The 27,254-nt window shown below is 41.2% G+C and overlaps 2 protein-coding genes and 1 long non-coding RNA gene across 26 annotated transcripts in view; 2 read left to right on the forward strand and 1 right to left on the reverse strand.

The window, feature by feature from the left end:
• The window catches only part of LOC310761777 (cystathionine beta-synthase-like), a 41,509-nt gene extending 34,671 nt beyond the window's left edge, over positions 1-6,838 (forward strand). For 7 of the 18 annotated variants that reach the window (XM_083611932.1, XM_083611927.1, XM_083611928.1 and 4 more), the window contains 2 exons: positions 3,601-3,685; positions 5,109-6,838. In XM_083611932.1, coding sequence (XP_083468058.1) covers positions 3,601-3,685; positions 5,109-5,218 — 195 coding nt within the window. In that variant the 3' untranslated portion in view covers positions 5,219-6,838. Of the gene's footprint in view, positions 1-1,063; positions 1,100-3,600; positions 3,686-3,794; positions 3,837-5,108 lie in introns of all 18 variants that reach the window. The other 11 variants (XM_083611935.1, XM_083611936.1, XM_083611937.1 and 8 more) reach the window with 3 other exon arrangements.
• On the reverse strand, positions 6,352-16,390 carry LOC310761790. The gene is made up of 4 exons (XR_014547715.1): positions 16,245-16,390; positions 11,391-11,518; positions 9,189-10,548; positions 6,352-8,824 (listed from the first exon to the last, which is right to left on the reverse strand). It is a non-coding gene; the product is annotated as an uncharacterized lncRNA (long non-coding RNA).
• Positions 12,159-27,254, forward strand: part of LOC310761779 (cystathionine beta-synthase-like) — a 30,420-nt gene continuing 15,324 nt past the window's right edge. Inside the window, exons 1-3 of one of the 7 annotated variants that reach the window (XM_083611943.1) lie at positions 12,159-12,179; positions 20,683-20,870; positions 26,584-26,690. In XM_083611943.1, coding sequence (XP_083468069.1) covers positions 12,177-12,179; positions 20,683-20,870; positions 26,584-26,690 — 298 coding nt within the window. In that variant the 5' untranslated portion in view covers positions 12,159-12,176. Of the gene's footprint in view, positions 12,180-12,755; positions 12,783-18,470; positions 18,522-19,114; positions 19,124-19,533; positions 19,600-20,682; positions 20,871-26,583; positions 26,691-27,254 lie in introns of those variants that run through there. The other 6 variants (XM_083611946.1, XM_083611944.1, XM_083611940.1 and 3 more) reach the window with 6 other exon arrangements.

The raw sequence follows: 27,254 nt of genomic DNA on the forward strand, positions 1-27,254 counted from the left end.
GACTTCCAGAACAGATTCCGTTTGACTTCCAAGGTACGACTGTACAGACCTGGGGAAAATGACTGAACTCTGAAGAAGGGCAAACATGCCTAGCAATTAATGCTAGTAATATTTCAACACAATACTGATAAATAGGGACAGTTGGAAGGTATGTTAGTCCCATTTTGATTTTGGTCTCAAGAGTTTGAGTCTTCCCGGTGGATAATGAGACTCTTGGCATCTGGTGTTGTAATTTTTTAGCAGGCACAATAGTTTCTGCAGGATTTTGGCAGCTGTTCCATGAGCAGTATTAGGATGGCTGGATCCACAAAGGCTTGTTTGGAGGGGAATGCAAACTATGGCAAAGTAAAACCAAGATGCAACACTTTGGGTAAAATTACCATTAAAAGCTTGTTTGCAGCACATAACTGAAATAGACAGCTACATACTCTGTGAAACTGCAGCTGAAATCTTGTGCATGTTTATTTGGGGGGGGGGGGCCTAAATCCAGTTAAACAAGTGACATTATTGTAGCTTACTTTGGTCAATGTCAGTGAAATATTCTGCCTATTAAATTCTCTAAATAGGAAGCATGGACATTCATGGGGGGCAGCCCTCCCCCCGGATGAACCGTAACCCTCAGATTCTGATCTTTTATTTTTGTGAAAAGCATTTGCAGCACCTGAGATGAGAGGCAAATTGTGCCGGCACAATTCTCAAAATATTTTGTGAGAAACTGCTCTTGAATCTCAGTTTTTTACTTTGCCTCACCCTGAAAAATATCCTGCAGACGCACATAACTGGAAGAGCAGCACTTTACAGCTTGTGACAATCCTATGCAAATCTGCTCAGAAGCTGGTCTCCACTGAGTTCCTTGAGACTTACTTGAAGCCTAAGGGAACTTACATGCAAACCAAGGTGTACCTTAAAAGAGATACTTCTACTTCGCATCAAACTAATGCTTTAGCAAATATATTTTCTAATTGTTAAAATTCTGAGGCTAAAATGTAACCTGCACCTAATCACTTCATGTTTTCTACTAATGCTTCGTGGTCACATTAAATGAATTTAATTTCTTCCCTAGCTATCAATTGAATCACCGTGCAAAATATATAATCTGGTGCGTAATTAAGCAACGTAGCTTCTCTCCTCTCTTAAGTGTAACTGGTGTTCTTACGGTGGAGGGGGCCCATGTTGCCTAGTGGCAAATAGCAAGGTCACATAAGCTGCAGTCAACTACCACACTAAAAAAAAAGAGCTTCTGACGCTGGGAAAAAATAGCCCTTTTGGACTGGAGGCCAGCTGCTTCTGCAGTCAAATGTTCATCCCCAGATTGCAGGATTGGGGGAGAATGATGCAACTGGGTTTAAAGATGTATGCTGTTTGCCTCTGGATAAAAAATTCAAACCCTGTATTGTTTATTCTTTTTTATGGCTAAAGCCAGGGCTGTGGACCTTCTGCCCTTGTGCCATACAAACTTGGCAAAATAAGCAGATGTTACATAATTTGCATAATTTATTCAGGTTGCAGAATTTTTGCCTTAGCATGGAATGTTGATTATCCTGGCACAGAATTTTAATCTGTACTGTTACTTTTTAGAAAGTAGAGTATACCCAGCCCTGGCTGTAGTTCCTGGTTCTTTAGTGACATTTCTGGGGACTGTCTCTTCCTTTCTTCTGTGAGCTCAGACACTGTTGCCTGGAGTGTCCCTCCCTCATACAACTCCTTTACTCTGTAACCAACATTACCACTAATAATTTCATTCCTTTTTAAAAGATTGCTAACGTACTACAAAGAAATGTGATAAAATGGCACTTTTTAAAATTTTGAACCATAGACTGCCAATCTACTTTAGATGTTTTGTCACTGAAAGAGAAAATCTTGAACAGCCTTATTATTATAGAAGAAAATTATTGGGTATACTTACAGTTGATTCGGTCGGTTTGACTGGGAGACTGAGTTGTTCCAGTAAACCAAGAAAAGGTTCTTTCCGTTATGTTAAGATACAATCGCTCCTAAATTTATAGTATTATATTACATTTAAAGTTATGAAATCCTGATGGGTCTTTGTAAGCATAGATTGTGATTGATTGCCATAATGGTATTGGTGATTAAAAAGTGCAGGAAGGCTCCTGTGAGTATAAATGGAAAGGAACTGAATTAAAACACAGCGCTGTTGTGCTTGGTGCCTGTGTTCTTGCTCTGTCTGCTTCCCTCTCTTAGACTTAAAAAATCCTATTTCCTACTGAATTGACAAGTACCGGCATTCTTGGCTCACAAGCCTAGAATCTAGGATAATAATGATGATGGGCAGAAAATGTAGATTTTGTGTGCTTGAGTGTTTCGGAGGACATTGTTTCAAGCCAAGTTGGTGTGGGTAAAATTGCCAGCTTTATAGACTACAGCGAAAAGCCCCTACTTTCTATTATGTGAGACTGAAGAAAGGCCAAAGGATACCGCAGCCTCCTGTCCTTTTCTCCTGTTCTACCTGAGCAGCCTTATTTTGAGGACTGAGGTGATCTCAGTTGTTGGCGCCAAAGAACTGTAAATGGAAGGGAAATGCCTGCTAGTGACCTTCCAAAAAAACTTGCAGAGGAATTTGTGTGCTTCTGTGATAGGTTTTGTGGCACAAGAGATTGCACAAGCTCTTGTTCAAGTGGAACAACATGTTCAATTTTCTCACATGATGCTCTAAGCTTAAAGCTTGGTGAAAACCTGGGATGGGGAGACTGTGGCCCTCCAGATGTTTTGGATGGCAGCTTGGCAGCTCCCACCTGCTGCCACCATTATGGCCAATGGTCAAGGATGATGGGAGTTGTCAGCCACCGGTTCCCCATCTCTGGTGTAAAGCAATGCTTTCATATGCTGAAGGTTCCTCTAGCTTGTGGAAGGGCCCTTTTGGATCTTGGCCACAAAATACAGGCAGCTTAGATAGTGCCTTTTTCATTCTGCAAGTTTATTTTGATTGATTCTTTTGATTGATTGAGCCATAGTATTTTCTGTTTTCCCACAGCTCACGTCAGTAGCAATGCATTTATATCACAACTCCTGAAGTCCAACTCCCTGTCAAAGTGAGATATCTGCTACTGCAGCGCCTGTAATACTTGGCCGTCTAGACTTTACTTAAGTGGCCTGGGTATTCATTGTTTTGCTGGCCTATATTGCTAGGAATGGAAAGCAATATCCCTGTGGGGAAGTTCAGTTCTGGAATATGGACTTGTACTTTGTTTCTACTGAATGGCTTTTATAGTTTTTCTCAGACCTCTTATTTTGTCTCAAATCGCCTCCTTCCAGCTCTTATTGCCAGAATTGGAAAATAAACCACTAGTAAAGGTGTGTGTTTCTGAACTTGCAGTTGCTGTTCTTTAAGCAGAGAGAACACGTGGCTCTCATTGGGTTTTTACATTACCATGCTCTACAGACATGTTTTTCTTTCATTCCACTTCTCTTTAAAACACCAACATTTAACATGAACACACACAATGAAAAATAAAGATTCATATGATAACTGCCATATCATGGGACAAATACTACTTTCAAAAGCTTGTTGGATTGGGGTGCTTATCTATCAAACTTGTAAGGCTATATGCAGTTGGTTTTAAAGTCTGTTTCTATTTGCAGATTCGTCTGCAGGACAACTTGGGGAAGCTGTCCCATATTTTGGAAATTGATCATTTTGCTCTGGTGGTGCACGAACAGATTCAGTGTAAGTAGAAGACCTGGCAAGAATCTTACTGTCTCTGCCACACTCCCCGTTGGCTATATAACATATAATAGCAGTTAATGGCAGTGAGAATCTTCTGTGTCTTATATAGGGCACATGAAGGAGCCACAGGATATTCTCCACACATATGAGGGTAAGAAATAAGCTATGCTAGTGGAGGCTAAGATTCTCACTATGCCAGTTCTGGGTTAGAAAGGGAAGTGCCCAATGCATACATACCCTGACCTCCCATTTCTTTGGTGCGTCTCCAAGAGTACAATGTCTCATGATATGAGTAAGTGTTTGCAGAATCCAGCCTCATATGCTGTTGCATTGCTAACTTAGCTGCAATCTTCCCTGAGTTGAAAATCAACAATTTCTCACCTGCCGGAGTCCTCCTCTTGCAATTTGGATTGCCTTTCTCCAACAGAGCCCGTGGTCTGTTGGTGCCTTAGTTGGTGAATGTAGGCAGGGGAAAGTGGTCCAGACATTCTGGTCCCACCACATTCTGTTGTGGTGGTGGTGCTTCTGCTGCTTTCCACTGCTTTGTCCTTCACAATTTTTATTTTAACTGAGGTGCAAGGCAGAAGACAGAGGACTTCAACTATGAAACTCCTGCATTTGAACTAGGACTAGGCAGAGCACAGTGGCTCTATCTAGAGACGCCTCTGCTGTTTGTGCTCTGAAGGTCTTAGTTAGAAGATGACAGGCTTTGAGGCCTAACCCTACTTACCCTGTTGAATTTAGTAGGATTTACTTCTGAGTGAACATGAGCAAACAGGATGGTTAGACATGGATATCTATGCCTCTATCAACATAAAAGCTTTAAAAATATGATGTGGAACAAGCAGAAAGGCTGGTGCCTCAACAACTAAATAATACACTTCATGCAAGGCAAAAGCTACAGTGCCTTGCTCCATTTACCTATGAAATGCTCCTTGCTTAGTGCTCTTTGTGTAGAACATTGGGTTGGGGTTAAGATTACTGAGTCAGGCAAATTGCCCTTAGGAGATGGTAGCAATCCCATATTCTTCTTTTGCTTCCTCAAAAATGCCTGTTTGGTGCACTGACACAATATTGACTTTAACTGAGTGCTAACACTGCAGTGCTAACAGCATAGGCAGGACCAGTTACCAGGAGCAGATTAAGGAAGCCATCCTCTCCCCTTGTACTGATCTTGAGAATGCCTCGTGTCAATGGCAAGCTAGGATCTGCCTGCTATACTTTAATTTCAGTTGCTTTTTTTGGTCTTGTATTTTTAAATTAGTTTTATAGAGGGAAAGTACATATATTTTCAATAACCAAAACATATACAGCGCAAGAGAAGATACTCATGCCTTGAGACACAAGTAGTAGTTTGAAAATTGTGTATGTTAGCGTTTGGTTCCTCAACTTATGCCTTGTCATGTTCTTCTCCCCTCTATAGATCACAGCAATGGCCAATCCAGCAAAAAGCAAATGGTCTTTGGTGTTGTCACAGCAATCGACTTACTCAACTTTGTGACTGCCCAGGAACGACGAAGAAAGGCAACCTAATTTCAAGAAGCACATTGGTGGCAGCTGCTTCAGTAGCTTTTAGGGTTTTAAGTATCTTTTTTTCCCCCTTCCCATTTTTGTTAAGACAATCTCAATTTGATTTTATTTTTTAATCTAACCAAATAAACCAAGCACCATTAGTGGAACCACATGGGTTGTAAGCAAGGTTCTGCAGTCATAACTTCCAGTATGTTAAGGAGCACACTGAAAAAGTAACCCAAACTGAATTTATGGTAGTCATCAGGATCGCTGCTGTTCAGTGAGAGGTTGTCTCCTCCACAAAGATTGGTTCTCTTTTGCTATGATACAGCTGAGTTGCAGAACCCAGAACTGAGGAACTAGCAATAATGGCTGGGGTGACCAAACCGTTAATGTCTCTGATAGTGGCCACATGGGGTTCTCCCCAAAGCACACCGTTCCTGCTTTCATGAGTGCAATGTACCTTCAAACTCTTCCTCACTAGTGTTGCAGGCTTGGGAGGCCTAGCTGCAACCTTAGGCATCTTATTCACATTACAACCTGCTAGGTGTCGAGGTTCCTGTCTTCTGTACTGAAAACACACAAAATAACATCCAGGCCTTCAGTTCTCCCTTACTAGATGTTTGATATCCTCTTCCGCACTCTGGGAAAATCGTGGAGATGGGGCAGGGCAAGGAAATAATTCCACACTGCTTTTTCACTTGTAAGTGGATACAGTGTTTTTTTGAGCCACACTGCAAATTATCTCTTTGTGTTGCCAATTTACAGTCTGGATTATTGTCTGCACGTTGCTCATAAGGTAAACAGATGTACAGCAGCAACATCAAAGAACACTAAATTCTCCATTGCTTTAGGTCATTGACTCTGCCAGGTGTAATATGGAGAGTTTTTATTTCCGTTAACCTAACCTTGGACAATTTGGCTAATAGACTATTGAACACCAAAATTATTCTATAATTGCCGCCCTGTGTAGGCCAAAGAAAGTTTAACAAATGCCCTAATCTTTCATGGAAATTCTTAATGATGATTCTTATCTAGAAGTATGTCTACATTTGTTATATTGTGTTGCTTTGCGCCAGCTTCTGTTCTACTTTGCACATGAGTAAGCTAATGTTGTGTTATGTTTGGCTTGGGGGTGTTTAATGCCACACCCCTTAGTCTTTATGGGGGATACGGGAAACACATTTGGCTCTTCATTTACTCAGGTGAATTTGTTTAATTGAATTGATGTCGTTTTCCCTTCTGCGACTTCCTCTAATTTTCACTGGAAATTTTTAAGAAGCATGATTCCGATACTGTGATTTCTTTTGTTTTGTTTTTTGCCGTTCTATCTATACTTGTGTTTTATGTCAGAAAACCCTCTTGCTACAATCAAACATTCAGTGAAGTGTGCATAAGAACATTGGTTTCATGTAGAAAACTCAGATTTATATATAAAACTTACCTCTAGGTGCTTTCTTAGTGTAAATTCAGTTTGGTCCAGTTTATAGCAGATGAAATACCCGGTGTCCAATATTTTGTTCAGTATTGCAATCACCAAGCACTAGCATTTTAGCATTATGAAAAAAGCAAATCCATATGTTTCTAAACATTTTGTTCCAAAAAAGCTAAATAAAAATTATTTCATTTCTGACAAACTAACTAGACTGCATAGTTTGTTATTATCATTATCATCATTTATTTTATTGTCTTTGAAGTCCAGATGGGGTGAAAAACAGTGATCCTTTGTTGGGCAGGGATGCATTGATCCAGTATCCCCTCCCCATTCTCCAACTGGTCAGCAGCAGTATAAGAGATCATGGCACCAATCATATTTTTGGAAGCAGTTTTCAGTCCGGCACAAACTTCAACCAGGCCCTGTGTCTGGTTTGTGCTGGAGTCTTTAACAACAAGCAGGGTTGGGTATTCAGAAAACAATATCCATATGCCCATATACATGAAATCTGAAATGGAAGCTAATTCTTGCTTGTGCAGTTATAATACTGGTTGTAGCATTGTCTGGTCTGCCAAGTTGGGAGTACATTACTGTGGAGGGTTGTTTTTTTTTGTTTTTTTAATTAGTCCAAGTCTTTAGAAATTGATTCTGCAGCCCTTAATCTGATGGGATTGACAGAGGTACATACGGTATTGCCTCTGTCTTTGGCAGATGCGCCTAATGTATTTGCACTAATGCAGATCACTCAGCTTGGGTGGGTGTTAAATGGTGCATCCTTGGAGGAGGATGTACACCAGACCATGAATTGTTCCCGAAGTGACCTTGATCTTCATGTTTACAAAACCAGAGAGGAGGCCGGCTTTATAAACTGTTGTACTGCAGCATCTCTGCACTCTCACTGAATTTCTTCATGCAGCATTTCCTTCTGTTTCTTGAACATCTCCACAAATGTGGTAGAGGATGTTGGAACTGCTTGCAGCCACAAATTGGTTTTGTGGGTCAGGAGGAGTGGGCAGCCTTCAGGATTGTTCAGGGCTACTTTACTTCTTTTTTAAAAAGTAGAACCCGAAGATCGGCCAACCCTGAGCCATAACTAAGAAACCTGCAGTCAGAATAAAATAAGATAATGCATTGGGGTTCATTCTGAACCTAGGAATTAGTTTTCAGTACTGGACTTAAGGTCCTTTCACATGTAAATCCACTCTTGATGAACTTTTGCAGCAGCCTAGTTTAGGTGAGCAGCCTAGATTATTTCTTTTGTTAACACAGCTGACTCAGTAACACTCAGCAGACCCTGATCTACATTCTGCCCCCTCCCTATCTCAGGTGCACTGAGATGTTAAAATGGCTGATTTATCCTTTCCTTTTTAGGAAAATGGGGTCTAGTTTGATGGAGATGGGGCCAGATGGGGCCTTTTTTAAATCAGTCAGTGCATCAGCTGACTGATTAAAAATAAGGCTGCCCTCGTTCACCTTATTACATGTAGGTGAAACAATAGGGTTAAGTAGAGCACAGTGTGTTCTGTGCTGTACTTGTTCTGTAGATAAATAGAGGACTTCAGTCACAGCATTACTTTCATAAGTAATAAATATCCCCTTAGAAAAATAGTTCTGTGTCTTTACCTCTCAATTACTGGGTTGCCTGAGGAGACAAAGTTTAAAAAGATTACAAGTCTTTCCCAAAATCACCAGGAGTCCTTTCAATAGAGGTGCAATTAATGGAGAAAAATATATTTAAATTTTGTAACTGAATGCCACAATGATTAATATGGCAAGCTTTTTCAAAACAACAACCACCTACCTATATTTGTGGCACAGTCGCTGGGAAAGTTTCATCTACATGAGGAAAAGAGGAAGGGCGCCATTCTTTTAAAAGTGAAGTGCCATTCTGCAAGTCCCTGTGGGAGGGATTTTATTTCTCAAGGAGCTCTCCATGCTGTGGGAATATTACCCAGGGTTCATGTTTACTTTTAGAAGTGAGGCACAGTGGAGACTATGATGTCTTTAGGACATATAATTTATTTATGCATATATACAACCTGAGCCTATGATGGAGGAGTTCACAGCATTAGCAAACCAAGAATCTCTCTATGCCTGCTGCTTTGCTTCTAGGTCACATCACTCCTCAACTCTGGTTTTTTTGTCCTCAGTATCTGGGAGTTGAGGGAGAAGCCCCACCCATTTGCCATCTCCTACAGAGACACGTAGGACGCGGGTGGCGCTGTGGGTTAAACCACAGAGCCTAGGACTTGCCGATCAGAAGGTCAGCGGTTCGAATCCCCGTGACGGGGTGAGCTCCCGTTGCTCGGTCCCAGCTCCTGCCAACCTAGCAGTTCAAAAGCACGAAGTGCAAGTAGATAAATAGGTACCGCTCCGGCAGGAAGGTAAATGGTGTTTCCGTGCACTGCTCTGGTTCGCCAGAAGCAGCTTAGTCATGCTGGCCACATGACCCGGAAGCTGTACGCTGGCTCTCTCAGCCAATAAAGCGAGATGAGCGCAGCAACCCCAGAGTCAGCCACGACTGGACCTAATAGTCAGGGGTCCCTTTACCTTTACCTTACAGAGACACTTAATCCCCCTTAATGGCACATTATCACCTCAGAGGAAGCTAGCTTGGCTTGATTGGATTTTAACATTTGCTGGATCCAGGGATTGGAGGGGCCTGGCTCCTACAAACTCCTAACAACCAAGACATCTGTCCCCAGATATACAAACAAACAGCAAAATACAGTTTCCTTGTAGAAAATTAACAGACATGTTAGAAAAGGCATTGGAACACACACAATCATAAAAAGATAATAAAACACAATTACATTTTTAACCCCCTTAATGGTATACCACCCAGGGTATCACCTCCCTGGAAGCTACCTTGGCTTGATTAGATTTTAACACTTGCTGGATCCAGGGATTAGAGGGGTCTGGCACCCGTCTTAACACCCCAAAACTCGATTAAATTCTAACATTTGCTAGATCCACAGATTGGAGAGATCAGGCACCCACAAATTCAGAACACTATATATCAGCCTACCAGTAGGTGACATTTATTTGTACAATAAAAACAGATCTCTTGTAATTTAGTTCCAAAATTAATTCAAAACTGATAGGTTTCAAAGCTTATCAAGGTGGTTAAGTGCACAAAGTATAGCAGTGTGTGTGCGTTTGTGTGTGTGCCCTTGGACTCTAATCTGTACCTTAACTGTAGTTTTATGGCTTGTGGTCTAAGAGCCTTGAAGAATCAAAAGGAAAGATGCAATTACATGGGGCATGTGCAAAAAGTCCACCTGGAGCCTGTCCTCTTTGGATCTAATCTAGAATAAGACAGCAAAAGGGGTAGTAAAAATTCACAGGAATAAAATGTGATCATTATTAGCCATGAGACTAAACAGAACTTCCAGGCAGTATCCAAAGTTCCCATTCTTGTTAAAAGAAATAGGTGGCATTATCGTCACAACAAATATGAAAAGTTGCCCTTCTTGCTCATTAGCTTGCATGTGTTTGAGTAGCAGCCTTCTAACAGCCTACAGTTTTACTGTATATTGTCTGCTTCCACCCACTGTTCCCACACTCTGGGTGATATGCCAATTGTGGTAAGTGGTATTTCTTATTCTATCTTAGGTTACATTATCAGCATCACTCTATATTGAATGGCTCACGCCACATGCAAAGTACTGTTCTCACTTCTAAGTGCCATATTTTGTGAAGGATTTTGGCAAACTAAGGTGTCCAGAAGTGGATGACTAGCATGGTCTGGAAATCAAGTCCTATGTGGAACAGTTGAAAGAGCTGGATATGTTTAGTGTGGAGAAGAGAAGATCAAGGGGGGGACATGACAGCGGTCCTCGGATATCTGAAGGGTTGTTAAAGATGCAGAAAATTTGTTGATTCACAGGGCAGGACTAAAGCCCAGGGGTGGGAACTGCAAGAAAGTGAAGTGCAGGTTGACATTAGAAAAAAAGTCAATTTGGCGAAGGAACAGAATACATTGAGAAGTGCTCTCTATGCAAGGAAAATGGTTATAATTTTCATTAGACTACTTGGGAGGCAAGCCAGTATACACAATGACGAAAACAAGATCAGTGTCCCGTAATGGGTTAGAACTGGTTGTGTTTTCAAGGAAACTTCAAGGAACGAGCTCTAGATGGCCTAATGCAGACATCCTTAAAGTAGCCTTACATTCTGTCTTCCCTGTTCTTGAGAGGTGATCCTTACAAAACTTTTTAAATTCAGGTTGTCCCCATGTCTCCTGGCAGAGGCTCTGTGCCTTGAACAATAGGCCAAAATGCAACAGGTGAAGCTTTGCCACCCCAGCAATTCCCTATTAGGAGTTTCTGCCTGCCTGTTAAAGGCCTCAGAAGCTTGCCAGAAAGAGGCGACCATCCTGTTCATAATGCAGCCTTCCCGAGACTTGGGTACCCAGATGTTGCAGGATTACAGTCGCCATCAGCTCTAGCCAGCATGGCCAATAGTCAAAGATGATGGGACTTAAATATTGAGGGACTTAAAGTTGGGGAGGAGTGCTCCAATGCACGAAACAGTTTTCTTTCTGGCAGCTTTGATGCCAGTAGAAGTTCTGAACACACCCAACCACAAGGAGATTGCAAATGTTAAATGACATGGTAGTTATATCCGCATAATCTTGCTTCTCCCTTGCCCATCAATTCTGGGCTGTTTGCATTTTACAGCTTGTTTGTTACGTAAAAGAAAGATAAGGGTTATATAACCTTACAACACGTTTTTTACTGTTATGCATAAAAATACCTTGTGGAAGGTGTCTATGAACTCCACGCCCTAGATACTTTCTTTAGACTGACATAAAGTGGAATGGATAGTAGCAATCAACAGCCCTCTCTTTTAAAGTCACCTTGGTCAGTGCAAATCACTGCCACCTGTGGAAGTGAGTTCCACAGTTTAACGGTGTGCTGTGCGAAGAAGTACAATAACACTTTTATCATCTTCGCAGTATGCTGCAGGTTCCAGTTATTCTGGTGGAAGGGAGGGGCTACATGGCAGCAGCTGGTGGGACCAGAACCCAAAGACTACATGGGAGACAAGCCACTATACATAAACTCATAGAGCTGCAAAGTTGGAAGGAATCCCAAGGGTCATCTAGCCCAACCCCACAATGCAGGTATCACAGCTAACGAATCTGTGACAGAATCTGTTTTAAAAATCTCCACTGACTGAGAGTCAACCATCTTCCATAGTAGTCCGTTCTCAATGTCAGAAAGTTCTTCCCAATGTTTAATTGGAATCTCCTTTCCTGCAATTTGAATCCATGATGCTGTATAGCCTCTACACAATTTTGGGGGTTAACCCTTCAGGATGAATGTGCAGTAAACAGGCTACGTGGAAGAAACCACTATCAAGGAGCTACCTTTCAAAAGTTAACAGAAACTGGCTAGTCTTGGTTGTTTCTCATGTTATCTGAAGCACATTCACTTGAACAGAGATGATTCTACAGAAGGCTTTTTTTCATCTGGAACTCAGTTCTGTCACCTCTCAGGTGGGCACTATTGCCGTTATAAGAGAACAAGAGCGGTGTTCATGGTGAGCTCCAGCACTTCTTTTTCTAGAAATACAGAGGTACCTTGGGCTAAGAACTTAATTCATTCTGGAGGTCCGTTCTTAACCTGAAAGTGTTCTTAACCTGAGGTACCACTTTAGCTAATGGGGTCTCCCGCTGCTGCCACTGCGTGATTTCTGTTCTCATCCTGAAGCAAAGTTCTTAACCCGAGGTACTATTTCTGGGTTAGCGGAGTCTGTAACCTGAAGCGTCTGTAACCTGAAGCATCTGTAACCCGAGGTACCACTGTATAACACTGGTTCTACAATGTCAGGGAGCGAAACAAGCAAACGGAAAGGGTTCTTTCTCTTCTAGAACTTTTGTGTTCTCTTGCAATCAAGACTAACTGAACTTAGGTATGAGAGCGAGTGCTGGAAAAATATTCATATCCCACTTGCAGCTCAGTGCTACCTGGAGTGTAATTGTACTTTGAATACGAATAAACAGATGTGGGTCAAGGGGAGCCAATCATTGTGCTTTGAGCAGTGTTCTAAGGAGGCTTATCAGCTTCCTGGATCATAGACACAGATATAACTGAGCAGTCAAAAGCATTAAGAGGCACTCACAGCAAGCAAGCTGACAGGTGAGTCGTCCTTTCTGATAGCTCAGTGCTTAGGTTCACCCTTTTAATGGATTTAGTATCCTTTGTGTTGATTCACTTATGTCTGTGGCTTTTTTTCTTTTCTTGCTTGCTTGATTGATGTTTCCTGATTATCTGACATTTAAAGAGGTGGGTGAGATTGCAAAATGAGCATTTTTATGCAAGTTACTGAAAAATAATCTAGAAGTTCCAGGATTTTCATATTAGGACTACTAGATGAGGAAACTAGAAAAGTTTGGCAAATCTTCTTTATTATGCTAAACCCTTCTTTATTATTTTATTTGATACAACTTGGGGGATTTCTGCAGAAAATTAAGAAATATTATTGCCCCTCCGAGTTGTTGTCACATATCCCTATAATCTAAATAATCAGTTTATTACCTTTAAAGCTATTTAAACATTAACAGAGGCCTCCTGTGAAACTATTTGAATCTTTAAACTAATGCCTTCCAAGTGTCTTCCATATCTGTTAATATAATGTAGCACTCTTCCCACCACCTCCACCTTGTGATTTCTTATCATTTCATTCTTTGCTATGAAGAAATTGCATTGTTTATTTGCACATGGATCTTTTCTGTAGCTTAAATATCTAAACGTAGGAGACGATAGACAAATTTTGGAAAACACAAGAGTTGCTTAAAACCACCAAACCATTGCAAACATGGGACAAGGATGCATGCTGTACAGAAACCAGCTAACAAAACCAGTTGTTAGAGGGAGACAGGCTGTTTGTTGTAAATAGTTGCCATTGCAAGATGCCACAAGCAAATTTATCAAATTATTTAGGCAGCTCAGCCCAAACATGGCAGCCATCAGATATCAAGTATCAATGCATTATTTTAAAAAGGAAGTGTTATTTAATTTTACTTCAAAAACATTTCCATTGAGGAAGTATACAAAGAGCAACAAACAATATACAGTGTACAAAACTGTCCAATTCTTCCTGGGAGCAAATTTGTGCTACAAGGAAATTAAGTGGATCTTCTCTGGTAAGTATGGGGAAGGCATTCTTTGAAAGTAGAAGGTGGCAGTGTCTCCCAGACAGATAACTCAGAGAAATAATCAGGGAGGCCAAAACTTATTTTAAGATAGTGGTAAAACTGAGAAAACTGTGTGGTGTATGTAGCACGTAGCTGTTCCAAGGTCCTTTGATTTGTCTTTTTCATACAATACACTGCCTTGTTTCACTACAAGAAACAGCTTCTAAAACCTTAAGGGAGAAGGACCTCACACTTATTTTTCACTTGTTCCAAATAGCTTTTTTTTAGGGGGGTGAGTTTTACATTTTTTAAAAGTGTACAAAAATGCACGTACTGAAGCAAAATGTTCATAAAAATGCACATATTAGTGACGATAGCATGCAATAATTCATTATATTAGGAAAAATTGTTTTGCAAAAATGAGCGTATTAGGGGAAATGGCATACAAACTTGTGTACGTTAGGATAAATTCACACTACAAGCCTGATAAATTTTTATAAGGAGTTTTGGTATTACAAAAAGAATTACAAGCTGATGTGGAAATGTGGAGAATTGAACTTAAAATGGGAAACAGTGAGAAACTGCGGGAATCAGAAATGGACAGATTTGCCCATACCTATCTGCCAGAGGCGAGACTGTGGAAGACTTTCCTAGTGGCTACCCACTGCAGGTTGGATGGGAATAGGTGGCTAGTTTGTTCAATAGGTTGCCAGACTTCTGCATGCGATGAAACTGCGGCATCCCATGTACTTAGTTGTGTACTTAGTTACCAATTGCAATGTGAACAATTACAAACTTGCACAAATTAATTGACTCACCTTCCAAACTACGTTTGTCCTTAAGCATACCATAGCAGTTGTGCATCTGCTTAGGGTTCATTATATAAGTGTACCCTCAATGTTGTGATAGGAATTTTGAGGGCTTACTAGCTGCTTTGCTTCTCAATATTCTCTGGTTGGCCTCTGTTATTTTCTCCTACCAATAGGGAACCTATGTAAGGACTCTATATGGGCTCTTGGATACCCCATAAGGGGAAAAGGGCAGATTTTTGTTTACAATAATGTGAACAATGTAACAAATTTTTCTTGGTAGTTTTTTTTAAAAAAGTATTTATATTGATTGAGAGTTCTTTTTGTTTTTAAAAAAGTATTTAGCAAAATACTTTAGCAAAAAGTATTGGCTCAAATTATATGAAATCACATGTCCTGGATTGGGTAATAGACCAATAATATTCAAATATTTCAGACCCACAACTCACCCTTAACTTCTACCTACATAAGACACAATTTAAATTTTGGTGTGTTTTTTTACTATTTGTGTCCATCTTTTCCCTAGTTTGTGGGAGCTGTTGTGACCAAATAGAAAAGACCTTACTGGGTGTGGGTGTTTCTATAGTGTATGTGTTTTATCATTTGCATGTTAACGGTTTCTAATAAACCCAGACTAAACAAATAAATGTTATCTAACAAAAGAAGTTTAATGTTTAATTACCAGACTTATTTCCCTGATAGCTGGGAATTTCTTTTGCCTTTAAAATAAGCATCAAAATTTGAGGAGGTGACACACGCTTCCGGTGCAATCATATACAAGTAAACTCAGAATAAATCCTCACCAAATTGGTGGGATTTACTACCATGCAAGGGCACGTGGATTGCAGTCTTCAAAACTTAAGGGAGGGAAGAAATAATTTTGGAACCAGTTTTATCGTTTGCATTTGTAGGAGCCAAAAAACTGCAGGCACAGAACTGTGAGCTGGTTGAAGATGATGCACCCAAGGGTGCAGGATCTTTCCTGAGCATCAGGTGCAGGTTTGGCAACCTTGTTGCCTCCTATAGGTGTGTCACTTTGCATCCAACATGGTCTGCATGTATATTTGTAAATAAAATGGTTATCACACAGACACCATTAATAACACTCTCATTCAGAGGAAACAAAACCATTCAAGGAAGTGGAGAGCATATGTCAGTAATATATGCTGCTGCAAAGCCTCCCCACCCCATCATGCCATCCCCAATACTTCACTCGCCCCCCCCCATAAAGGTCAATGATTCTGGCCTTCTCAATCCTCCCAGCGCAGCTTTGTTTGCAAACATTCTGCTTTGTGTCCGCTGTGGTTAGTTTTCTGGTTGAGACAGCCAGCTACTGATAATACTTAAGCTTATCTCTGCTTTGTGCATAAGTGACTTTGCTCGCAGTTCCCCAGGATTAATTTTCTACATTAGGCAGTCACCAGTTTCCACCACGAAAGCTGACAGATCCAAAACGAGAACAGCCATTTCCAAACTATTTTAAAAGCACCCTTCAAAGTGCAACTCTAGGATTGCCTCTTGGCGCCGCATTTAGTTACTTGTGTAATACACACAAGAAATTATCCAAAGGACCAAATGCTGAGCTTATACTGCTTTGTTATGACTGGGGCGAGGGAAGGGGCACCTTGAAGACGCAGTATTCAGCCAAGGGAAGCTTACCTTTGAGTAGACATGCATAAGATAGCAGAACTCTGGAAAATTACCAGGCGTCTTGCAATGGTTGGATGTAATCCTCACCTTTGACCATTGCACATTGCAGAGAGGTGTGTCTCTTCAGCCATTTCCTGGTTGCTTGAGCTGTTTCTGGCTGCTACACCTTTAAAAAATGTGACTAATATAATGTCAACATTAGTTATCAGACCTAGTATTGGAAGAAGTCAGTCTTGGGTAGATATTTTTAGCTCTCTGTCTCTTTTAAACCAAGGGCTTGCTGACAACAACATGCTTATAATCTGGTTTGTATCACATGAAAAATTAAAAAACCTGTATCTTTTACTTGGAGAGATATGTAATTTTTAATGAGGGCTAGCTCAGACTTCACAACCTATGCTGGTCATAATTGGTCCCGACAGCTATGTAGAATGAGGAAGGAATTGCCCAAGCACACAGGAGCAATCTCCAAAATAGAGGCAACTGGAAGATGGAACATGTACTTGGTGATAACATGCTATCTGCAAAGAGAATTGCAAAGTAGGCTGATGGCTGGGTCAGGTGACTGTGAGGGGTGTGTCACATATACCTGTGACTTGCTCTGCAGAGCAAAGGGTTGTATCTGCTGCACCTTTCACTACATTAGTTCTGAGAGGTCAGGATCTGAGAGAGAGAATGTGCATGTTCCGGAGTGTATTGCACTTTGAAAACCAGGGAACAGTGCCAAATGTCATAAACACCAGCATACTTACTGTGCCATTGTGCAAAGTGACTCACATGCCCTGATTGTTCTTTTGATATGTGGCAAATACACAACTGATACAGCATTTAAACACACAGACTGGTTTTCCCCAATGCACACTCAATGTTCATCTGATGCCTTGATATGCTGCAGTTAATTTAGTTTAATTTCTTCTTGCAAAGATGTGGCGTATTTTGGATCTAGAATGGTAGACGCCTTTCCTTTTGGTGCTATCCTATGCATGTTTACTCAGAAACAAGTCCCACTTCAAAAGGAGTTATTCCCAGATAAATGTACACCAATAGAGCTGCAGTCCCAGCCAGGCTTCACCTATCCTTATTGTCTGGATAAACCAGTAGTTAAAATAAATTGAAAAATAATTTACTTATATTACACTAGTAGCCTTGTACCTGACATTGTTTGGCAACTCTCCTAAACAAACATATCAGAAGTTTAGCAAGGTTCAGTCTGCCGTCTTCATTAAAAATGGCATCCAGCTGCATCCAAACAGAGACGAAAACCAATTCCTTGATCTCAGGAACCATTGTGCAAAATTTTGTTATGACATCTTTGGAGGTGTCCAGCTGCATAGCAAATAAACAGAAACAACTTTCTAAAATATATAGTAAATTATTTTTTAGAACTATCCTCAATACTGAACTGGGTTCTTTGGAGACGATTCCTTTAGTGACGGTGCCACCACAGCAGAAGGCCCTACTCATCGTTGTCCCCAATCTGACCCCTGATTTGGAGCAAGGCTCCCTCAGATAACCTTGGTATATGAATGCTCACTTTGTTCCCTAAAGTAATCTGGGCCATGACCACATATGTCTTTAAATGTTAAAACCAGCACCTTGAGGCAGAGGGTCTTCTCAGTAGTGGCGCCCGCCCTGTGGAACGCCCTCCCATCAGATGTCAAGGAAATAAACAACTATCTAACTTTTAGAAGAAAGTTTTTAATGTTTGATGTTCTATTGTGCCTTTAATTCTGTTAGGAGCTACCCAGAGTGGCTGGGGAAACCCAGCCAGATAGGCAGGGTATAAATAATAATAATAATAATAATAATAATAATAATAATAATAATAATAATATATTCTGAGAAACAAAGGGGAAGCCATTTTAATTCTTTTGACACAGTTGCTATGTTGCTCCCATTGGCTCATTTAATTTCCGAAGACTTTTCAAAGGCAGCCTTATGTAAAATAGCAAATAGGCCAGGGAGATTGCCAAGGCATGAATCACAGAAGCAAGCAGCAAAGGGAAGATAGGCTTTGTATAGCCAGACAACCCCCATACTAGTATACTTCCGTGTTCCTACAGCGTTCCTCAAATGACATCACTCACAATCGCCTTCATGATCACAGACTTGTGATAATCAAAACTGACTGAGTCCCATACACGTTGTGGCAGTTGTGCCACCTGGCAAACTGCCGAGCAATTATCACTTGGCAGAGTTTCGGCGGCGTTTTACGCCTGTGATCCCAAGTTGGGATTCAAAAAGAAGGCAATGACTTCGCACCTGAGTTCATTAAAGGAATATGAGGTATAATCTGTCTTCTGTTTCTCACATGGGCTTCTGCGTGGACTCTGCGCCTTTATGTGATGCAAAGTTTCACTAAAAGCCTCAGTAGCACTGCTAGGCGGAAGTATGGGGAAATGAAGGATGACGCCATTGCGAAAACGTGGTGTCAATGGGATTTCCCATCCAACTGCCCCGGAAGCAAATACTAGCTTCAAAGGAGGGGTGCCTCAGGACCAAGGACCATGACAAGAGAAGAAAGGGTTAAACTCCCCTTCCACACCTGCCAAAGTTCCCATCAATTATTAGTTCCCACACAAATGGCCTTTGGATGGAAAAGCTGCATATTAAATCCTAAAATACACTAAAGTCTTTGGCCCATAGTTTACTGGACCCAAAGGCTTTTTTTCTTTGATAGACACAGTTAAAATATTGATCTAAGTAAAGTAGGACACTTTTTCCAAAAGTGGAAAGGTGGGGTAATCTTTTCCCAAAATTACAAATAATAACATTTTTTAAAAAACAGCAAGCGACTCTTAGGAAATTGCTCAAGCAAAATCAAGCTTGGTTGTACAGTACACAGGTTTGCTTGTTCCCTGAATTAAAATGACCAGCCAAAAGTCAGGGTAAGTATCCAAAATGGAAGCTGCATTCTTAGATTTCAGGCCTTGGCTGCCTTCTTTCTAAAGGTAACGGATGTGAAGAATGGAATGGAATTGCTTTATTGAAAGGACTGCTCCTTGGCATGTCAAAACCTTCACGAAAGGGTGAACTATCCCTTACTCTCAAGCTTTCGCAGCAGCTTCAAATTGTATAACTTTTAAACAATTAAGGTTGTTGATACCCTGTAAAGATGTCGTTGGTTGTACCTTGGCCCTGTTGAAGTCAATAACCTGCAATTACTTCAGATTTAACGGTAGTCTGACCCTTGTAGATATTTCTTAATCATACCTTTGAACTCAGGATGAAGTGAATTGTGGAAAACACAAGATAGTCTTGAAGACGTCTCTCAGAGCATTGGAGCTCTCTATCTAGCCTGTCACTCAGGACCATGGAACCCGGTTGAATTCACAAGTGTCTGCAGCTGAGAATGGCATTCTTGGTAGAGATTATTTCCAGAAGGGCAGCTGTATTAGTCTGTTGCAGCACAAAGCAAGAAACAGTCCTGTGGCAGTTTAAAGATGAACACATTTACTATGGCATAAACTTTGTGTGGACTAGTGCCCACTAGATCTGATGCATAAATTGTTTTGCTGAGTAAACATACATAGTTGTTTTTGTTTTGTTTTGTTTTTGAGATGGGGGCAAGATCAGTTGTGAAGTCACAAGGAAAGGAAAGGCAGAAAGTGCAGAGGCAATGCTATTACAACCAGGAACTGCAATATTAAAAAAACCAGCAGGAGAACTTTTTAACTGTAGCTGAAAGTGGCAAAACTAGAACGAAGGAAGTTCTGTAGAAAGTTGCAATGTGAAAGTGCGAAAGTGCAATTCATCAAGAGGGACTGTTGTGGGGTTTGTTGGTTTGTTAGTTATTTAGTTAGCTGGTTTTCAAAAAAACCATGCTACATATGTTAATTTGCTTACTAATGCTAGGATGTCTAGATTATCAACAACTGTTTTGTGAATAATTAGTGTTAATTATGTAATTATGACCATCCTGTTACTTTTTGCATTTCACTTCTCTTTGGCCTCACTGTTAGTGTTTACAATCTCTGCCCCCCCCCAAAAAAACCCCCCAGAGTTTGTGCTTCTGGGTTATCACTTAATGAATTTGATGAAGTCGATTGTAGTCTACAGAAGCTTATACACAATAAATTTGTTTGTCTTTAAGGTGCCACAGGGCTCTGTATTGTAGAGAGGAAACTCATAGCAAATGTGAAGATCTGAAGTGATTTGACAGGATGGCAATTCTCTGTGGCTGCCATGCAATTGAGTTCCATAGAGATTTGCCAGAGTCTAGGCTTGAATTTCTGGCTTGTGAGCTTGATGGGCCTGGTCACATTCATTAATGTTCAGCTATTTTAGAAAAATAATAATTTACTGCTTCCTTTTTCAAAGACAGCATGGCAGAAATTGTAACAAATACATCAATAAGCACATATCTGACACTTCAACCCCCCCATTATAGTTGAAGAACTGAACTTGTTTATCCATATGCTTCCGCCAATTTCCTCTCTTTTTGTAGGTGATGATGGCTTCTGTGTTCACATCCAACAAAACCATCAGGGTCTGCCCTTTCCTCAATGGAGATATCGAAAACCCAGAGACCAAAACTAACAACAGCAACACATGGATTCGTCCTAATTTGCCCAGCAGATGTACATGGAAACCAGGAAAACCCATCTCAGAGTCACCTCACAGCTGTGTACCTATGTAAGTAGCATTTAGAATTTTAAAAATTTCCTCTCAATGTCCACTCCCACCTTGAGAGGTTCCTCCTAAATATATATTCTATGAATCACAAAGCAGAGGTTCATAAGTGGTATTGTGAGCATATTCCAGCATAGTTTCAGATCAGAGATTCAGCATGTGGTTTTCATGCTTTCCCCCCAATCTAGTTTATTAGGATTTTCACACTATTACTAGCGAACAGTACAGTCCCTTATTCCCACTCCCCACTCCTAGATTCCCTCCCTCCAACCCCCCACTCTCTTTTTTTTTAGCTACAATATTTTCATCATTGATATTCAATTGTTCAGCATGCTACACAGTACTTAAGCTGCACACATATATTCTATACCTGTACATCTATCTGTATAATATGTACATGTACATCTGGTTAAACATCTGAGTAAACCAAATGCATAATCACCTGTATAAGCCTTTGGCAACCTGGTACCTTCCAGATGTTTTGGACAATCATTTGCATCACATCTGGATGGCACCAGGTTGGTACTATACTAATGTTCTGGTCATTTCCTTATGAGCCTAATTTCGATGAGCCACACGGTGGCTTCTTATTCTTTGTTGGTTCTCAGCTTTTGAATTACAAAATGAAGACATTGCGAAGTGTCCCAGGAACCTTTTTCAGATTCCCATAATGAACATACATGATTTCCATTGCACGTTGGTCCCCCAAGGCTTTCTTCAGGTTTGAGGGCCCTGGTCAGAGTATCTTTGGGTGGGCCTACTCCTCTGTCAGGGGACGCGGGTGGCGCTGTGGGTTAAACCACAGAGCCTAGGACTTGCCAATCAGAAGGTCGGCGGTTCAAATCCCTGCGACAGGGTGAGCTCCTGTTGCTTGGTCCCAGCTCCTGCCAACCTAGCAGTTCCAAAGCACGTCAAAGTGCAAGTAGATAAATAGGTAGCGCTCCGGTGGGAAGATAAATGGCGTTTCCGTGCGCTGTTCTGGTTTGCCATGCTGGTTAGTCATGCTGGCCACATGACCCGGAAGCTCCCTCGGCCAATAAAGCAAGATGAATGCCACATCCCCAGAGTTGGCCACGACTGGACCTAATGGTCAGGGGTCCCTTTACCTTTACCTTTAATCCTCTGTCAGTGAGCCCAGGTAGGCTTAACTGCCAGTGGTGGCAGTTTCCCAAGTATTCCTGCGTGACTGGGCCTTTTAATTCCTCACTGTGCTCCAAGGTGATGCTTGGTCAAGGACATTGTGGGGAATTAAAAAGGTGATGAGATCCCACAGCTTGGTGCTGCTTGGAGTGCTGGTCCCTCCTCTTCCCCTCCCCCTCCCCCCCAAAAAAATTGAGGGGCAGACATCTGCAGTGTGATCTGCCAGGGTGCTGGAACCCAGAAGTTACTCAAGAATGGGAGGTGTTGATGGTGACCCCCTGTGAACCACATTTATTATGATGGGGAAAGCAGGGAAAAAACACCCTATGTCTTTAGACTGGGAGACTTGGAAATGACCATCCAAGTCACTGAAACCAGAGCTTCTATGGTTGTGTTAATGCTCCCATTTATTGTGCATTCACTGCATTTCCATTGCTGGCGTTTTATTCCATGTTCACATAACTCTTCAGAATCCATATCTGTCCTGCACTTTGTTGTGAAATACTGCTGTTCGAAGCATTGTATCTCAAGCCAGCTTTACATCCTTTGGAGTCCTTAATCAGTTCCTAATTCATCTCCAGCCAAGGTGCAAATACCTTTGCATAAAGTAAATACATCTCTTTCCCGGCAGCAAACATCAATGAAGCCACACTAACATGAACAGCTGGGGGGAGGGGAGAGAGTGCTGTGAAACACACAAGTGAAACAACTGCACTGTGCTCTAAGGCGGTAATGTGGACAAGTCCTACATTTAAAAGAGATTTAGAAGAGCAGCTGCAGTGTGGCACAGACTCATTCTCATCTGAGTTTCAAAATGCAAACAGTAATGAGTGGCACCCTAAGGCTTCCCTCTAATCTATCTTTCGTGGTAGCTGGTTTGTGTTCACTGCATAAGCAAAAGAGCAGTAAATCTGCTTAGAAATTGCTCGGGGAGGTGATCTGTCTGAGAGCAGAACTGTGGCTTCCCCTATCACATGACCACCTGCACCAGCAGTTTGGTGCTTAGTTCAGCTTTTCCACGGATGAAAAAGGCTGTTAGAAATACAGTGGTACCTCGGGTTAAGTACTTAATTCGTTCCGGAGGTCCGTACTTAACCTGAAACTGTTCTTAACCTGAAGCACCACTTTAGCTAATGAGGCCTCCTGCTGCCGCCGCGCCGCCAGAGCACAATTTCTGTTCTCATCCTGAAGCAAAGTTCTTAATCTGACGCACTATTTCTGGGTTAGCAGAGTCTGTAACCTGAAGCGTATGTAACCCAAGGTACCATTGTAGTTCTCAAAAACCAAAAGCACTTCTGGGGGTCCTGTTTGTTTCATAACAAAGGGAATTGGAGAAAACAGCATTTTGGGCAAAAGGGCTGATTTATCCTCTAAATCTGACATAAATGAATTAATTACATTTTGGAACAATTATGAAGAGTCTTTATAAATAAAAGAAGACATTCCTTCCATGTCATCAGATAAGGTAGCATTGGTTGTTGCAATGTGCTCTTTTACAATATAACTGGTGCACCTTCTTGCAACTGCCCAGTACAGTGGTACCTCGGGTTAAGTACTTAATTCATTCCAGAGGTCTGTACTTAACCTGAAACTGTACTTAACCTGACACACCACTTTACCTAATGGGGCCTCCTGCTGCTGCCGCGCCGCTGGAGCACAATTTCTGTTCTCATCCTGAAGCAAAGTTCTTAACCTGAAGCACTATTTCTGGTTTAGCGGAGTCTGTAACCTGAAGCGTATGTAACCCGAGGTACCACTGTACACTTAAGAGCAGTAGCTTATTTCCATCTCACGACTCAAAACAAAACCAAAGCAAATTGTTGGGGGGAGGGTAATGAAATTCTCTTGCTTCTGCCAAGATCTACAAACCACCATCAAATTTAGCAACATCAAAGTATTTCCTACCTGTCCATTGTAAGGATTTTTAAAAAAATCATTAAACTATAAGAGAGGAAGGCGGAAGAAAGAAACCCTGTTCTTCTTTATTAAATGTGTAGGGTGTGCAAGAGCTCTACACTTCACAAAGTAAAACAGAGTTTTCTGCTCGAACCTGTGCAAGATAACATACATCTGTAACCGAATGCTTCCTGTAGTAAAATGAGTTAATGATAAGCAGGAGGATTTAGAAGTCATTTGGGATATCCTGGTGACTTGTTTGTTTAAAATGTTAGCTCTATCTCTTCTAAGTACAATATGTCCTAAACGTTAAAGCATCATAAATCTCCAGACATACCTACCTAGCTCAGGTGGGGAGGGGGCGCGATTCTCTCAAGAAAGGACTTCTTTTTCGGATGATCTCTTTTCACTACTAAGCAATATATCGTCGCTGGGGAAAGTGGAATTATTTCACCACGATGAAGGGATACTGTGATCTGAAGCAGTTTGTGGGATGTGGGACTTGCATGAGAATAGTAAGCACTTAGTTAGGGGAACATCTCAGGTACGATTAATATCAGTTTAAGACATTGTTCATTTTTCTTGATAATTTTGCCAATTAGAAAACTGTTCTCTCCAAGAGTTCACTTTGCGTTCTTCTCTGTCTGGCAAACTCGTCACCGCTGAATGTTGCTCCTTTCTCATACATGAAATGAAAAGTACAAGTAGCTGAGGCAGTCAGTTTCAAAGCACACGCACGATAAATTCCAGTGCCCTAAGAATATTCCAAAACGTTGAATTCAAAGAAAAGCCCCTAGAGGGAGCTCTTATACATATTCTCTAAGAAGCTGTGCAGTGCCAAGTTTATGGGATTGGAAAACTCTACCTCTGTGATTTCTTATACAGAAAAGGCCTGATCCACACCTCTTGGATTAATTTGCTGTCCACCCAATCCTGCATTTCTCCAGATGTTCAACCAGAGCTTACACAGCTATAAATGGTCATTTTCAACCCGTATTTTGAGAGGAAAGTACTTATCTAAATACAGTGGCGTAGCGTGGGGGGTGCAGGGGGGGCCGGCCGCACCGGGCGCAACATCTGGGGTTAGGGCAAATCCATGGGTTAGGGGGCACAAATCCACGGGTTAGGGGGCGCAAATCCACGGGTTAGGGGGCGCAAATTACTTGCCTTGCCCCGGGTGCTGACAACCCACGCTACGCCACTGTCTAAATACCCACGAAAGGGTTGCAGCTGAGCAGTAGAGGATTAGCTGCTTTATTATTATTATTATTATTGTTATTATTATTAAATTACATTTGCATACTGGGCAGCCCATACTATGCAGACCAGCTTCCTGTATTCTTATAATAAGCAGTTAAGTATTTAAGTACACAGAATCACAGAATTGTAAAGTTGGAAGGGAACCAAAGGGCCATCTACGCCAACTCTCTGCAATACATATTTTGAGAGCATTAAAAAAAAAAAAAAAAGAATCATGTGGAAATAGAACTGGAAAAGCTGTGAGTAAAAATATGCAAATGTGACGTGGAATTGAAATAAGCATAGTCCCCTGTCCCTAACCTGAAGCCCAGCCTGGTAGTGAGACTGTGCATTCTCTACAGAGGCCAGCCCCATTCTGAGCTGCCCACATGCGCCTGCCACATAACCCATTGATCAGGTGCTCAATAGGCACGCATTGCTACCCTGCATGCAGACAGGTGTACATGCTTTGAGCTCCTCTGTTCAACAGAAGGATCCTGATTGGGCCAGGATCCCCTTTCATCTAGAGGAACTCTATAGGTGTCTTTAGCGAGGGATGCTTAACTCCAGCACTTTTTTCCTGATGGGACGCAGGGGTTTGCATACCCCTAAACATTTTGTGAATCCAAGTTTGGCCTCATTGAGGGGCAGTATTTCAATAAGAGTAGGAAAATGAGAGTACCCCTAAACATTTTTAAAGAAAAAAATAAGCACTGTTTAACCCTTTTCAGCCAGCAGCGGGCGTGACCAAAGTGGCTAATACTTTCTCTCTCACATACACTTAGGGATGGGGAGGAAATTCAATTTGGTTCACATTTAAAGTGGAACCTACCTCACACACACAGTTTCTGAAACAGTGCACAACTTGAAAAACAGCCATCCTTCAAAATTCGCACTTATCCGAATTTTTCAGTTCCACACTACAGCCAAGGAACGTGTACAAAAGTGTATTATACTAAGAGAAATTGCTTTTTTAAAATGTGTATGTTAGGCAAAAACTACATGCCAAAATGTGTACATTAGGATATTTTTTCACAAATACACTGGTGAATTTTCATGAGGGGTTTTTTTTAAAAAAAAATCACAATTGTTATGGAAATGTGGAAAATGGAAGATTCTCCCATCCCTATCCATCATACATACTGTACTCATAACACACACACACAAATATATTTTGAAGAATCTAAAATCTTGTGAATGTTGATCAATATAGTATTATCTCTTTCTAGATGTAACCTGCCCTGAGACCTTATGGTGAACAGAGATATTTGAAATATTAAATGTAATAGAAATGCTGAAACAAGCAAGCAAACACACAAGTTCCTCAAATGTTGCTATGTGGCTCGTAGTCGTTAATATATAAAAATGTTTATTTTGAAACTCCACAAAAAACTTTTTTTGATCCTTAAATTCTTCCATTTTGTTCTTTCTCCTAATGCAGTCCAAAAGAACCAAAGATTCTGTCATCTATTTTGGAGAAAATTGGACACACCCCTCTGGTCCGTGTCAACAAGATTTCAAAAGCCCATGGGCTGAAGTGTGAGCTCTGTGAGTGTCCTTTTGCTTTCATTCCACTTGTCAGATTTTTTCCTCTATGCTGTGTTAAGTTCAAAGTAGCAGTGATGAAAAAAGGAGCCATTTAAGCATATAGACCCTACTAAGAAATGATTTGTGCAGAATGCTGGGAAACGGAGGTAAATGAGTACTTTGTATGACATCATGAAGGGTGAGTGGGCGTGGCTTACCCCCCGCCAAAGCCTCATGGACCAAATGAGGAAGCCTGGAGGTCCAAGATTGGCTCACAAGCTGGAGGGTCCCTGCTCTTGATTTACATATAGCAATATTTTGCAGTGCTAACTGAGATCAGAGGTAAATTAATCTAGAGAAGGGAACCAAAGCCTTATTCCAAATAGTTTATTTTTAGCCACAATAAGAGCTATTAGCTACTTTGGGAATTGTTAGGGGTCTCCTGAAACTTCTCAGCACCCTTAACAAACTGCGTTTCCCAGGGTGCTTAGGGGGTTCTTAGTGGTTTGATACTGTTCTGTGTATAAGGCAGAGGAACCAGTGTCTTAAAAAACCAAACAAAATTACTTCTTAGAAAATGTGATA

This window comes from Podarcis filfolensis (genome assembly GCF_964270895.1).
Source record: "Podarcis filfolensis genome assembly, chromosome: 4".
NCBI lineage: Eukaryota > Metazoa > Chordata > Lepidosauria > Squamata > Lacertidae > Podarcis > Podarcis filfolensis.